The sequence below is a fragment of the Chaetodon auriga genome, chromosome 16, assembly GCF_051107435.1.
Source record: "Chaetodon auriga isolate fChaAug3 chromosome 16, fChaAug3.hap1, whole genome shotgun sequence".
Classification (NCBI taxonomy): domain Eukaryota; kingdom Metazoa; phylum Chordata; class Actinopteri; order Chaetodontiformes; family Chaetodontidae; genus Chaetodon; species Chaetodon auriga.
The window spans coordinates 14,019,398-14,032,993 of record NC_135089.1 but is presented as its reverse complement, the minus strand read 5'-3'; the positions used below and the strand labels follow the sequence as shown (position 1 = coordinate 14,032,993).

The 13,596-nt window shown below is 39.5% G+C and overlaps 3 protein-coding genes across 4 annotated transcripts; all 3 read right to left on the bottom strand.

Moving 5' to 3' along the window:
- Positions 1-189: 189 nt before the first annotated feature.
- Positions 190-3,844, bottom strand: antkmt (adenine nucleotide translocase lysine methyltransferase). Of its 2 annotated transcripts, none has more exons than XM_076751555.1 (6): positions 3,806-3,844; positions 2,898-3,061; positions 2,672-2,776; positions 2,447-2,587; positions 1,888-1,938; positions 190-1,568 (listed from the first exon to the last, which is right to left on the bottom strand). In XM_076751555.1, the coding sequence occupies exons 2-6, from the start codon at positions 3,057-3,059 to the stop codon at positions 1,350-1,352; spliced, it is 678 nt and encodes a 225-aa protein (XP_076607670.1). In that variant the 5' UTR covers positions 3,060-3,061; positions 3,806-3,844; the 3' UTR covers positions 190-1,349. The 2 variants fall into 2 exon arrangements, with proteins under 2 accessions (XP_076607670.1, XP_076607671.1); XM_076751556.1 differs by having other exon boundaries at positions 3,617-3,830.
- A 250-nt stretch (positions 3,845-4,094) lies between these two features.
- On the bottom strand, positions 4,095-7,547 carry hirip3 (HIRA interacting protein 3). The gene is made up of 8 exons (XM_076753146.1): positions 7,419-7,547; positions 6,199-6,319; positions 5,915-6,059; positions 5,449-5,835; positions 5,182-5,339; positions 4,928-5,075; positions 4,731-4,829; positions 4,095-4,516 (listed from the first exon to the last, which is right to left on the bottom strand). Exons 1-8 carry the CDS (start codon positions 7,514-7,516, stop codon positions 4,329-4,331), a joined length of 1,344 nt encoding a protein of 447 aa, XP_076609261.1. The 5' UTR covers positions 7,517-7,547; the 3' UTR covers positions 4,095-4,328.
- Positions 7,548-7,967: 420 nt separating this feature from the next.
- On the bottom strand, positions 7,968-12,483 carry kctd13 (potassium channel tetramerization domain containing 13). Its single transcript, XM_076753338.1, has 7 exons — positions 12,052-12,483; positions 10,978-11,238; positions 10,630-10,799; positions 10,170-10,259; positions 9,885-9,937; positions 9,552-9,747; positions 7,968-9,458 (listed from the first exon to the last, which is right to left on the bottom strand). The coding sequence occupies exons 2-7, from the start codon at positions 11,213-11,215 to the stop codon at positions 9,210-9,212; spliced, it is 996 nt and encodes a 331-aa protein (XP_076609453.1). The 5' UTR covers positions 11,216-11,238; positions 12,052-12,483; the 3' UTR covers positions 7,968-9,209.
- Positions 12,484-13,596: the final 1,113 nt, after the last annotated feature.

Here is a 13,596-nt window from a genome sequence, read left to right as displayed (position 1 = left end):
ACTCATTTGCATGATATATATCATCAGCCCCCCAAATCACATGTAAAAAGCCATAGTATTGTTAATGTGCTAGAATATAGTGCAAACCCACACAGGCTCAGGTCAAATAGAGCAGCATAATTGTCATGCAATGGAAGAATGTTACCTAATTACAAAAAGAAAATGACAAAGGAAAGAGAGTAAACTGGATATTTGTCAGAAGACAATGCAGAAATATGCACTCCCTCTTGAAGAAACAGCTTTATTATCTGTAGGGCCTTCAAAGTCATATTATGGCATTTGAATCAGTCTGCATTTTTGAGGATATTTAGGTTTCTCTCCACTGCTCACTGCACCTTTTCTTAAATATAACTTCCAATTTAATGTTTTTACTTATATACAAAGGTTATTCAGTTTTTCTTCAAAGGTGTCATAGATCATTTAGTTAATACCACATTTTGTTTGAATGATTTCTATGCACAATACATGTGGTTGCTGACAACTACGACATGTTTTAGTCACTGTAAACCAAAATTGCTTGTTTTGTTTTGGCCAGTATTCACATGTCCCATCTCAGAATACCAGCCACAGTGGAGTTTCACCCAAAATACTATACACATAATTAGTCCATACATAGATTACTTCAAGGGATGTATTAGACAAATGGATACTGTGTATTCACTATGGGGTTTATTCAAGTGTTAGAATCTCTGTGTGTTGGGGGTGGGGGAGCAAAAACCACACACTAGCCAGCTTTGACACCCAGACCCTGAATCCAAGCATTTAAAATTTTTGTTCCTCATACCTGCAGAAAACTAGCTGCACCATCGCATCTGAAGTTTCATTTCTCTGCAGTTGTGTAATTATGTATAGACCTGCTAATGACTAATACTCAACGGAACACTTAAAACAGAAAATAACCTTCAGTTGTGTGGCATTTTCATAGCAGAAAAAAATGCGGATGTAAAACATTTAAAAGCTTGCTTGTCCCCAGGCAGGTAATTCTTAAAACATCCACAGCATTCTAGAGGCAAAGGTGTGGTTTTCTTTTCATGTGAACAGAAACTCTTAGCCAGGAATTTCTGGTTCAAACATGGTTCAAACATGGCTGATAAACAGCATGTTTGAAGAACAGAGCATTTGTACTAAAATCTACATGGCTGCTGATCACTGTACTGCTCCACAATATTTTGTCAGACCTATGTGTTTGTAGATGGAGTCAAAATGTATTCAGACAGTCAAGTTAGATTAAACATTGTCAATATTTCTGTGAAGGATATTTGCATCTCATAAGCAGCAAGTTAATCATATGCAGTATAATTCCACGGTACCATTCTAGAGGGCAAAACACCACAAATATCCATGCAGCTTCAAGTCGATCCTTTCTCCTTGGCGAGTTCACTGTTGCTATCTGTGTCATTTTTCTTGAAAGTGTGCTGTCTTTGTTCTTGCATGTTATATGCCCACGCTCTGTCCACACCATGTCCCTCAATCCTGCAGGGTGTCCAGTCAGGGAAGGGAAAACGACCAGCTACCACTAAAGCATCATCAGGAAGCTCAGCCTGCAACTTCTGCTGCAATAACGAAAGCTAAGAACACAAGAGCACAAAAAATAATTGAAGAATGACTGCAATACTTTAAACAGAAATTCACTGAAACTGACCCATAACAATACATCGGAATGCAGCTGCACCTCAACGACATGCTGACAGATTCTTTCTAGAATTTTTTTTAAGTAGAATCTAAAAAATGTAGCATAGTCATGGCACTCAGGTTCCTGATACGTTGCAACGACCTACCTGAAACAAAGATGAGGCTCTCTCTAATGCCTGCAGGTGAGCAACCACACCTCATCTTACCTGGCTTTCAATAAGCTCACCTTATTACTATTATTACTACATTACTCACCACACTAGGAGCCAAAAACACTGTGATATTCTTGCATTCTGTCAAATCGACCTGTGAGGAGACACAAGGCAGGTGGTAAATAGGTCAATAACTGTATAAAAAAATTCAGCCTTATAAAATACAATGATCACATGCAAAACGCATTTTTTTTAGTATTCAAATGGATTTCAAGAGGCCTGTACTTACTAAGGATTTACTCAATGACCAAATGAACCAAATAAAGTAAACTAGAAAGCCAACACAGACTGCTAGGAAAAACGTATGTGTACGAATCATAAAGATGTTTGGTCAATTCACATCTGTATCTGCTAACAAGAAACTCTTTTGTCAGCAATTTATGTGGAGGGAGTTTGATTGTGTCATTCTTTTTCTTTTGGGATTGGAGACGTTTTTATTCCAAGTATCATGTTGTTGCAATAATATATGGTTGAAAAGACCAATTGCAATAATCTTGTGAAATGCTTCATTTAATTGTGGCTGGTGTAACTGGTGCAGCAGCTGTTTGCAAACTTGAACAGGAGTGTTGCTAAGGCTGTAACACAAGTAATAAATGTCAAACCTTCCAGAGATCCTCCCGTCTGTATGACACCTTTTCATGATGGCCTGCTCTCCATGCATGAAAGCGGGCCAGGCGAACAAGCCACGGGTTGAGCTCATAACCAACAGTAGGAGTGAAACCCTGAAGATGCGCTTCCAAGACCTTAAGGGTTAAAAAAGACCACAGTCAAAATCAACTGTTCACTAGTGTAAGAAAAAGGAGTCCAAGTATCATGATTGTACTTACAATGCGGCCATCACCAGATCCCAAATCCACAAAGCCTCCCTTTCGACCTTTCATTAATGTCATTACATTGCCTACTTGAGCTTTGCTGGCAGGAATGTACGGGACCTGGAAGATATTTGAAAGCACATCTGATAAAAAAAAAAAGAATGCTGTTTCTCCAACCTTTACAGTACAAGAAGAGATAGATAAATAGTTATTCAAAGTATTACGAAGATTCAGACTATACCTGTAGCTTCAACGGCACTTTTCGAAAGCCAGGCTGGAGGATTCCCACCCACATAGCGTAAACAGCAAGACCAGTGCCAGCAGCTAACTGAGCAACACCCCACCCTCCGAGGTGCATGGTCTTGAGCTCAGCAAAGGCCTCATCTGGTGCATCATCATCCATTCCTGTATGAAATTTGTAGGGTAGGGTATAATTTTAGAGAATATTCTAAAACTCACAGGGAGAGGGTTATAAATATTTGTTTTCTTTTCACTTTATGAAATAGTTTCTCCCATGGCAGAGGGGCTTGGGGCCTTGAATTATTGAATATCTATGATGTCTCTCAACACAGACAGTATATACAGCGTAACAATTTGGTGGCTACGCTCAGTGATTGCACACTATACTTTTATTTATTATTACACATGAATATCTAGCCCGGGTTGTTTTTCTTCTACACTCAAGACAGTCACATGTTGGACACACCGTCTGTTCTGAAGGTCTCTTTGCTAAGAAACAGACTACAGCTTCATTGGCTGAGGATGTAGTAGTGGATCAGCTGTTGGATGGGTGAGTTTAGACATAAACCTGCTTAAACAATACAGAAGCACACAACTGCACACTGCACTGGTATAGAGAATGTGCTAATGTACGTTTCAGACACACTCTTAAGGAACTTATTTTCCATTTCGCCTCATAAAGATGTACAATAACATGGTGGTTATAATCTGTTAACTTACTGATAACTCTGTCACAGACGCGTTGAGGGTCACATGCGTGCCGTTACTTCATAGTAATAGTACTGACATGTTTATTATCAAAGATCCGCCTACCCTCAAATAATGCTACTGTATGTACATAAAAAATACGTAATACCTACGCGGGTGTCAGTAATTAACCAAGTAATAAACAAGAAATATCTCACCGACCTGCCGGATCGCGGACGGACACATTACCCCGTCGGACCGAGAGATAGGATCAGTCCGCCTGCGAAATAGTCCGACAGCTTACTTACATTAGTTCCGGAAATTCGACGCAGCCAAGTTGCCATGGGAGACAGAACAACAACTGTTCGGACTAATGTATTACTATGCTACCAGGTCTCTGACTTTCCTGTCCTTCTTTTATGTATACATATATATATAATTTTATTCAGCTAGGAAAAGCAAAAATAAATCAGCACTATGTTTTCATTCATCAGTGAAAACAGAATTGTTCAATTAGTGCACAATACATTTATTTGAAACAGAACATTGATGGACATGAAAAATAATGTCACTAATACTGTCATAAATCACTCTGCCCTCATATTTTACACATATCAATCTTAAATATTTTGTTTAATTTCATCCTTATTGTCAAAGGAACTTGTACAAACCAAAACTCAACTTGTACAAAGAAAAACGTAATGTCCATATCCGAGTGGCCTCTAAACAGGAGGAACTGTCCTGATCAATCACTGTCTGCATCATCACTGATGATCCCCTGCAGGTTAGCCCAGTCTGTTGCCCTTCTGCGCCCTTTGTGTTTATAATTTTCCTGATCACTATCAGAGCTGGAGTTCAGAGTGCGCAGATATGTAGAAGAGGGAGGGTCGTGTCGCTCCTGGCATGATGAGGCTCCTCTACGCTTCGGTCGACCTGAGAGGTGTAATTACGTCATTAATCAATATTTTCATATTTCACAAGTGCTATAAAATGATAACACTAGTGATTCAACCACACCATTAGATACTATTACAATCTACACTATAGATTAGAGATATGCACAGTAAAAAACCCCAGCAAAAATGTAAATTACACAAATTCTGGTACGTATGGATGTAAACAGCAAAGAAAAGTGATGAATAGTTACCTTGTGTGGCAATGATGTTGCTTACATCAAGCTCAGCAAGTTCCTGAGCTTCCTCTCTCTTCATTCTGACTTTTTTACATTTCTCAATAGATGGCTGCCCTGTGTCAAAACATGCACAAAAAATTGCAATTTTTTTTGCAATATAAGCCAATATAATATGTGTGTTCTGTTAAAAAGGTGAATGTGTTGCCACTGACCATGGACACCAAGATCTTCAAGCTCCTTCTTCAGAGCAGCCACCTGCGCGTTAACAGAGCGACAGCTATCGAGGAGCTTCTTGTAATTCCGCCTCACGCCACAGAGAGAGATGTAACGTTTGAGCCTCACAACTGCTTTGTTGTCACCCTGCCGGACGAATCAGAAGATGCACAGGTTCTGAATAGAAGATGCAATGTCTATTCTACATCTCTGCAATTACCCAATGTGCACCTATGTTTTGCACTGGCCTCACCTTTTGTACTCTGGCACTCTCTTTAGTTTTCAAAGTTTTCTTCTTTTTCTTAACTTGTGTATTTTCTGTCCCGCTATCCTGTTTATCCTCCAAAGAGGGAAGTGATGATGAATCAGAGTCCGGGTCACTGTCTTTCTTTTCTGCCAAGTCTTTATCTTCTGCATAATCCAACAGTGAGTGTGAGTAGTGAGTAGTGACAAATGAAATGAATAAATGAATAAGTGTTTATGTGTTGGACATGTAAGTATAAAAAGTTTGCATACTCACCCTTTTCACTGTCGTCTGAGGAGGCTTTGCTGTTGATTTTGTCACTCCTTTTCGATGTGTCTGTATCATTCTCTTCATCACTCTGTGGCGTTTTCTTTCCTTGATTTGTGTTGCCGCCTCCTGTCTCTCCATTTTTTGTATTACTTGCTTTCTTTTTCACCTTTTCTTTTGGACTGTCACCACAGCTACTCTCATTTTCTTCTTTTTCTGACTCATTAATCTCATCATCTGCAGAGTCTTCGCTGCTCAGCGGCTGTTTACCGTTTCCATTCACCTTTCGCTGTGATTTTTTCACCTCATGCTCTTCGTCCTCAGATCCAGATTTAACTTGCTCTTCCTCTTCACTCTGCTCACTTCCTTTTTTGCAGTCATCTATATCCTCTGATTCTGTCAGGAACCAGACAAGTATAGACAAACATTTCATGGTTTACAAATCTAAATGAAATAAAAAAAATTTATAACCTACCTGATGATGAGCTTGACTGACAACGGGATTTCTTCGCCATGGATTTATCTTCTTCCTCACTTATCACCTCATCATTTTCCTTTTCTCTCTTCCTTTTGTTTCGGAGCTTCTTGCTCTCCAACTCACTCTCATCTTTGTAATTGTCCTAACAGGAACAATAAAAAAACAAAACCAAAAAAACAACAGCTGACAAATACAATAACAACTACAGCGCTAAAAAAAGATTTCCCTACAAAAATCCAAAACAAACACACAATATAAACTGTATGGGAAAAATTAAATACCTGCATTTTCATCAGCTCCTCTTGAACCACTTGTTTCATGAAATTTCTGGCCTCTGGACGTAATGATTCACATCGCACATCTGCCAGATACCGCCTTTTCAAAATTCCTAAGGTCAGTGTGCTGGAATAAAACATTAGAAAGATTACATCAAGGCGTGTACGATGTGTGTAACTTACAATAACACACATAATTATCTTGAGCCTTTTTGTTTTTGGATGCAGCCCGAGAAATACACCTGAAAATGATAACACACACACACAAATCATTTTGAATGTCTGATTGAGACAGATGAATACTGTAAAAAAACAAACTGGCACAACAACATTTACTATATTTATCTAAAGTGTGAGTTTATAACTTTGTTGGCACGACATTTAGTACAATTTCAAAGTTCAAAAGTTAGAGTTTTTATTTGTGAGAAAATATTAATCACATAGATATTTTTACAGTGGCTGCAACTAACGATTATTTTCATCGTCGATTAATCTGTCAATTATTTTCTCAATTAATCAATTAGTTGTTTGGTCAATAAAATGGTGAAACATCATTGTTTCCCAAAGCCCAATGAGATCCTCAGTTGCCTTGTTTTGTCCACAACCCACAGTCATATTGGAGGAACAAAAATCACTAAAAATATCCACATTTAAGAGGCTGAGAATCAGAGAACTTTGACTTGACGAACATATGCGGTATTATTTAGTTTACTCTTCTTCATCCCCAAAGCAAAACATTCCAGATAATAAACCAAAATTTGTTTCTAATACTTCTAAAGACGAGATAAACTTTACAAAGTGAGAGTCTTGCACATTAACGTTACCAGATACACTTTTAGCACAAACTTGCTAAGCAATAGTTTGGCTCACTATGAACTCTAACTTCACTGAAAGATACCACTTCTCACCAGCAGGTGTCGGAAAAAAATGGAAAGTTCATTTACTCCTGTTATGGGAAACGCCACTCATTGGCAGCTGTCACTCACACTAACTTTACCTCACTTTTAACAAAGCTAGCTCATCAAGCTAAAGTTTGATTAAATTGAATTTAAGCCTTGAATGCTAGCGTAGCTAAAGTAGGCTCACAGCGTCGAGCTGGAGACCAAAGTTGTCTTAACTGTGAACACAAAAGCGCTGTTTTAAGCTTGTTTTGAGCATTAAGCTGTGATACTATTCCACGCACAAACAGCACGGGCTCAAACAACTCTTGAAAGCTTCAGCTGTACCTTAAGTCCGGCTCATGGCGGAGTTGACCGCACACAAACCTGCGGATACTCGTCGACTCTTTCTGCGACACCATACTTTCAGAGTATGGAGCTTTCATTTTGGCGGCTGTGTCCCCTGACGTATCCGGAACTGACGTCAGACCAGGCACCACGCCCCCTCACTACAAGGTATAAAACCTTCGACAACCTGGACTTTTTAATGGAAATTAAACTGAATCAGTTAATTTCACCATTTTGGGGTTGTATCCACATGACTGAACGCACTTAATCCAAATCGCTCTGCATAAAAGCACCAGATAAATAAACGATTCATAATGTAATAATAGGATACAGTAATACTATGAATAACATCCAAATAATCCATGCCACTGTTGAGCATCTGTTAAGATTACATTCCTACAATCAGCAGTTTGAATGAATGAAATGTTTTGGACACATCAAGCAAGCACAGTAACTTCCACTTGTTTTCTGTAGCATGTAGTATGTAGAAGAGTCCATTTCTTTATTACCCTTAAGGAAGGAGGGGAAAATGAGACAAAGAAACTGAAGTTGGATTTCGTAAGTAATTTATTCACAACATTCCCATGACCACTATTGGACGGAAGTTATATTAGTGCATATTTTAGGGTGTTCCCAGGTGATTTTATAAAGGGTCTGAGATACATATTGCTCTCATTCAATGTATTTTTTCAGTATTCAGAGTGATTAGATTTACACAAGACACTGGTGAATATTAGAAAGAAAATCAGTATCCTCTCCCTGAGGGAAATAGAAATACATCTCAGTATTAATCGCCTTTATCATCACCGTATGGCCAATTACAAATTTCAGTGGTTTGGTATAAGACATAAAGCGAAAGTGAAAGATCATGGCTCAGAATACAATACAATATCAAAGAAATGGTCACGGTTCCTCTTGAAACATTAAACTGAAATGTAAGTTCACTATTGAGTCATTTACAGGAGTGAATTCAAAATCTGACACGTGCTATCGAGTGCATCATATCATTTCAAAAGAATTAAAACTCCCTTGAGCACTAGCTAACACATAGATTTGCGTGCAATACGTTAAATACCAAACAATAAATTAGGTTCATAAATTAATTAATAAAAAAAAACATCTGGAAGCAACAGCAGTAATAATTTAAACAAAGAAAATGAAGCTGCTCATCAATCTCATTCGTGGACAACCTCACTAGAAATGGCTACTCAGTTTTATTCCAGTGTTAACATGTCGAAGCTAAACTCCACCATCCTCTGTTCATCGCTGTCAGGCAGCATAAATCAGTCCAACTCATGAAAAGGCAACAGATGTTTCTCAACCTGAATCAACAGACTGACACAGTGTTTCCTACTAGTCGAACACAGAGGAGGGTGCCAGTGCATATCCTTAACACCCACATTGACAGTGGGCTGTCTGCTCTACGAATAAAACCCACCGATGGGGTGGGAGCTGGGTTTTGAGGCCCATTCTGTCACTTGCAGGAGGTTCCTTGACATTTGCAGAGTAATATTTATGCCAGTTTCACGTCCCAGGTAATTTCACACAATTCCTATCTAAATAATTTACACAATTATGTTTTCTTGTAAACAGAAGCACTTTTCATCTCCAGCCAACTCTTACTCCAGTTACAATTCAGTCATCAACCCCTACATTTCTGCAGTGACATATAACTAACTCATAACTATCAAGCTATTGCTATGACCAAGGACGCCTCTTTCATTCTGCTAGCATCCAACTGAAAATGAACATACAGGAAGTCACTCTTCCATGTCTCACGTTTTCACATTATTAGTCCTTATACACGGTTTGCTGACCGTGCCCTCTTTCATCATGCATTATATGTCTCCTCACGTGGATCCGTCGTACCCGCCGGTCGCCTCCCACAGCACCCTCTTCCTCCGACTGGCCAGCTCCCAGCGATGACCCTGAGCCTCTCGAATCTAAAAGGTGTAAGCCCCCTGGACCAGATCCTCTGCCGTTCTCATAAATGAGAATATTGAGGGTTTCTTCAAAGATTCGAGCCTCAGGAAACTCAACCTAAAAACACAGATGTTCAAATTTGAAAGCTGGTGTAGTGGACTGTCAAACCATTGCTTTAAGGACTCAGTGTGTCCACTGTGTCATGCTTACTTTGGTCTGCTTCTTCTCTGTGGCATAGACGATGGAAGTGCAGCATACTTCAGCGATCTTGCGGCCTTCACCATAGAAAGACCAGCAGCAGATTTCATCCCCAAGCACATCTTTGACAAACAGGACGCGGCCATTAAATCGTAGCACAAGTTTGTCAAACAGTTCAATGTTCTTCAGCAGGTTATCGTCAGAGTTGCTGGTCACAGGGAGAGACAAAGTGTTAGGAATGATCAGTAGAGAAGATGAAGAAGTTCTTTCCACTCAAAATGTCAAGTGTCAAATTATTTTTCATACTCTCTGCAGGACATGTGAACAGTCAGCCTAAATTTTTACCTGGTGTATGAGTATTTGTTGTTTCCTCTGTTGTTCTGCAATTTTACTACCGGCTGTGAAGACAAGAAACGGGAATAAATCTGAGCAAATGTGAAGAAAACTTTAGTAAGAGTTACACTGCGACAAAAACACACAGCAGACTACAATTTTCATGGCTCACAAATGCAAATCTCTTCATCTATCATTGTTTCCAGTCCAGAGAAACAGTTCAGTGTTCAGTGTACTCAACTATTCAGCTCCCACTTTTGTCAGGGGTCCATTTGATTGAGATAAAAGACAACTTACCTTTCTACAAGTAGCAATCATCCTCTGTTCTTCTTTGGCTGAGGTTATCATGGGGATGCGACACACACTTTCAAAGACATCCTTTTGTTTCTGACGATAAAGAAAGCCCATTATAATAACGCTGATGCTTCTTTTTAAGCAGTAATTAATCAACCAGGCATTTTTTTCACCTCACACAATTTATCTTCCTTCAACCACTTGACATTAAACTTACATCTCCACATCTTGGCTCATCCCTAACTTGCTAGCTAGCTAGCAAACACGACTGATGATAATGAAGAGATGACACGCAGCCAGACGCCAAAGTCTGTAACGAGCTAACATACTGTAAACTTCACGTCAAAATCGTATGAATGGCAGTTTCTCATTGCCTAATAATAATTTAATGAAGCAAACATACACTATTAGAGATTTTATGGCGGGCTACTGTGCATGACAATTATTCTCATCATCCATTTACCTGCATGGCACTGAGGCAGTGCTGGACGAGTCCTTGGACCCGATAGTACTGTGCCTCCTTCAGAACCTCATCCAGTTCTCTGTGGTCCTCTGGAAGTGGTACCGAACCATCTCGGAGGAAGTTCAAAACAAGTCCAAAGTGTCGGCCACACCTATCCAAAACTACCCAACCTGGGACAGCAGGAAACATGATTTGGAGTCAGTTTCATCCCTCAGCAACCTTTGTTACCTTCTGCAGTCGACCAGCGGTCCACAGTGTCATTTAATGTGGAAACATCTTTTAGATTTTGCTTAACACTGTGGATGCAGTCAGAAGGTTAGTGCTTACCAGCCAGACACATCCACTCACCTTCTGAGTCTATGGTGACCTCTGTCCCTCCGTTGCATATGCTCCGCAACAGACTGTCCTCCTTGCTTAAAGTCTGGACTGTTGTATAATGCAGTGAACCGCCCACATTTAATTTGACGTACTTGCTCCCGAGCAGACCCCGATTTCTGAGCTCATCCGTGTTGTGGAAGGCAGGCTGGGAAACGGCAGACTGGGCAGGGTCAGCGGCATCACTGCCAGCTGAAGCCTCAGCAGACATGAGGCTGAGGAGTCACTTCCTGACTGAAACACAGAAGAGCAAGACGGGATGTTTACAGGACGAGTTTGGTGATGAATGATTCTTTACTGGTGTAAATGTTGATAGTCACTATTTCAGTTGACTCTTAATTTACAACTATGTGGGTAAAGCATGTATAATGGCTTTTGCTGGCCTGATGTGCTCTTGTTGTTCTGTAGATAACATGATTATTTGTATTTATGGAAGCAGCACAGACCCTGCCTGATTAGGCTAAATGCAGCTAAGTTGAGGGACATTCATAAACACATGCAGTATGTCAAATGTCCTCATGTGTACCCAAATGTGCCCAATTCCAGCTTGCATGAAGGACACATAAACATGAAACAGACACCAAAACTCTGAAACATGTACTGAGAACAATGTTGGAGGAAGAAAGCGACAGATCTGAACATCATCTTTGTTGTTATAAATGAATGATGATTCAGTTTATCCTGAGTAAAAATGGACGAGAAATGAAGGCCAAAGAGGTTTTTAACGTTAAATAATTTGGATTACTTCTGAATTAATATCTGTATTAATAAAAACAGATTCATTAACCACACCCGTTGTGTGTCCTCTTTCCACACCTCACCTCAGTGGGATACAGGAAGCATCGTCTCAGAAGAGCCTTTATTCTTTACAACATTTCCTGTCAACTGACTGAGACGAGCTGAACAGATAACAGACCCCCAAAGCTACGTGTTCATCAGTCATCATGTTAGCAGCAATTTCACTGTTCACTGTCTGAGATCTGATTAGTGGTTTAAATGGCAGATGCAAACTTATCAGGCTAATAGCTTATAACAAAGTGTACTTACCACAGTGAACATCCAAGGGAGCTTTAAGAATGAATCTAGCTAAGCCAAGATCGCTAAATGTGTGAGCGCTAAACAGCCACCAATCGATAATCACCTAGTCGGCTAATATGAAGAACCCAAACCACACAGATGAATCTACAACGCAGCTAACGTTTGACAACTCATTTTAATCGCAGCCGACTGGCTAAATCAGAGTGGCTAACAACAGCTAGTCTATTTTGCTACGCTGTAAGATAGCAATACTGTCTTGGTTTGTGTCGCTGCTTGGGTGAGAAATCAGACGCTAGCCACCCAGAAAGTGCAAACTGCTAAATTAAGAACGGACGATTCCATTGTCAGACATAAAGATTATTAACCGATGATAATAGCAGAAGCTAAATAGGTCACTCGGAAACGAAACTGTCGCATCTTCTTCCGCTGCTTTCTTCTTCTACTCTCAACTTTGTGTTTGTGAAACAGCAACTCGTGACGTGAATTACTGCCACCCTTTGGAGTCGAGTAAATGTTACTAATAGAGTAATACTTGGGTTACTGTGAAACTATACCGTAGGGAACCCTGGTAGTATGTATTTTTTGTATGCTTATTTAGTTCGAACTAAACAACGACCAGTTACTGGCACTACGGTGGTCTGGTTGCTAAATCTTTACACTAAAACTATGTCCAACTATTTTGAAAGGGTTGACCGGAAGTATTATATGCTCCCTGACACGATTTTGACTTGACTCTTGACTCGTGTATGTAGCTAAGCATGCACTGCTCTCTGGTGGTCACAACAAGGAACTACAATATTACAAATTAAATTTGCGGCTAATGCACGTTAACGGTAGTATTTTCGTTTTAATACAGCCTCGACTTGTTTAATTATCACAGATAACGGCAACATTTCAACAAAAGTTCTCTTGAAATAAGTCTTTACGTCTAACTGCTTTTTATTATGACAGCAGATGGCTGTGACCTGAGTACATTTAGAGTAATGTGTGTTTGCTGCCATCTTGTGGCCACATCGTCAAACTGCAACTATAAATTCATTAAGCTGGCGTTAATGTAGACTAAAAGTATGATTACACTTCCGTTGAGTACTAAAAAAATAAAGTGAGTAAAGTTCGTATTACGAGTACATGCGTCATTAGCGGTTACTGATTCTGTTAGTATTAATGTTTAGAATATCACTATTTGTAACTAGTATCACTACGTTTAAGTCATTATTCGTATGATTATTACAAATAAAAGGAGTAACATTAGCCTTAACATTAATTGTATTGATAAAGCGTTGGTTTAACAACTGTTTTCTGGTGTAGAGATCATTTCTCTTCACGTAAGGGCTGACCGGAAGTATTACATGCTCCCTGACACGATCTTGACTTGACTCTTGACTCATGTATGTAGCTAAGCATGCACTGCTCTCTGGTGGTCACAACAAGGAACTACAATATTACAAATTAAATTTGCGGCTAATGCACGTTAACGGTAGTATTTTCATTTTAATACAGCCTCGAATTGTTTGATTATCACAGATAACGACAACCTTTCAACAAAAGTTCTCT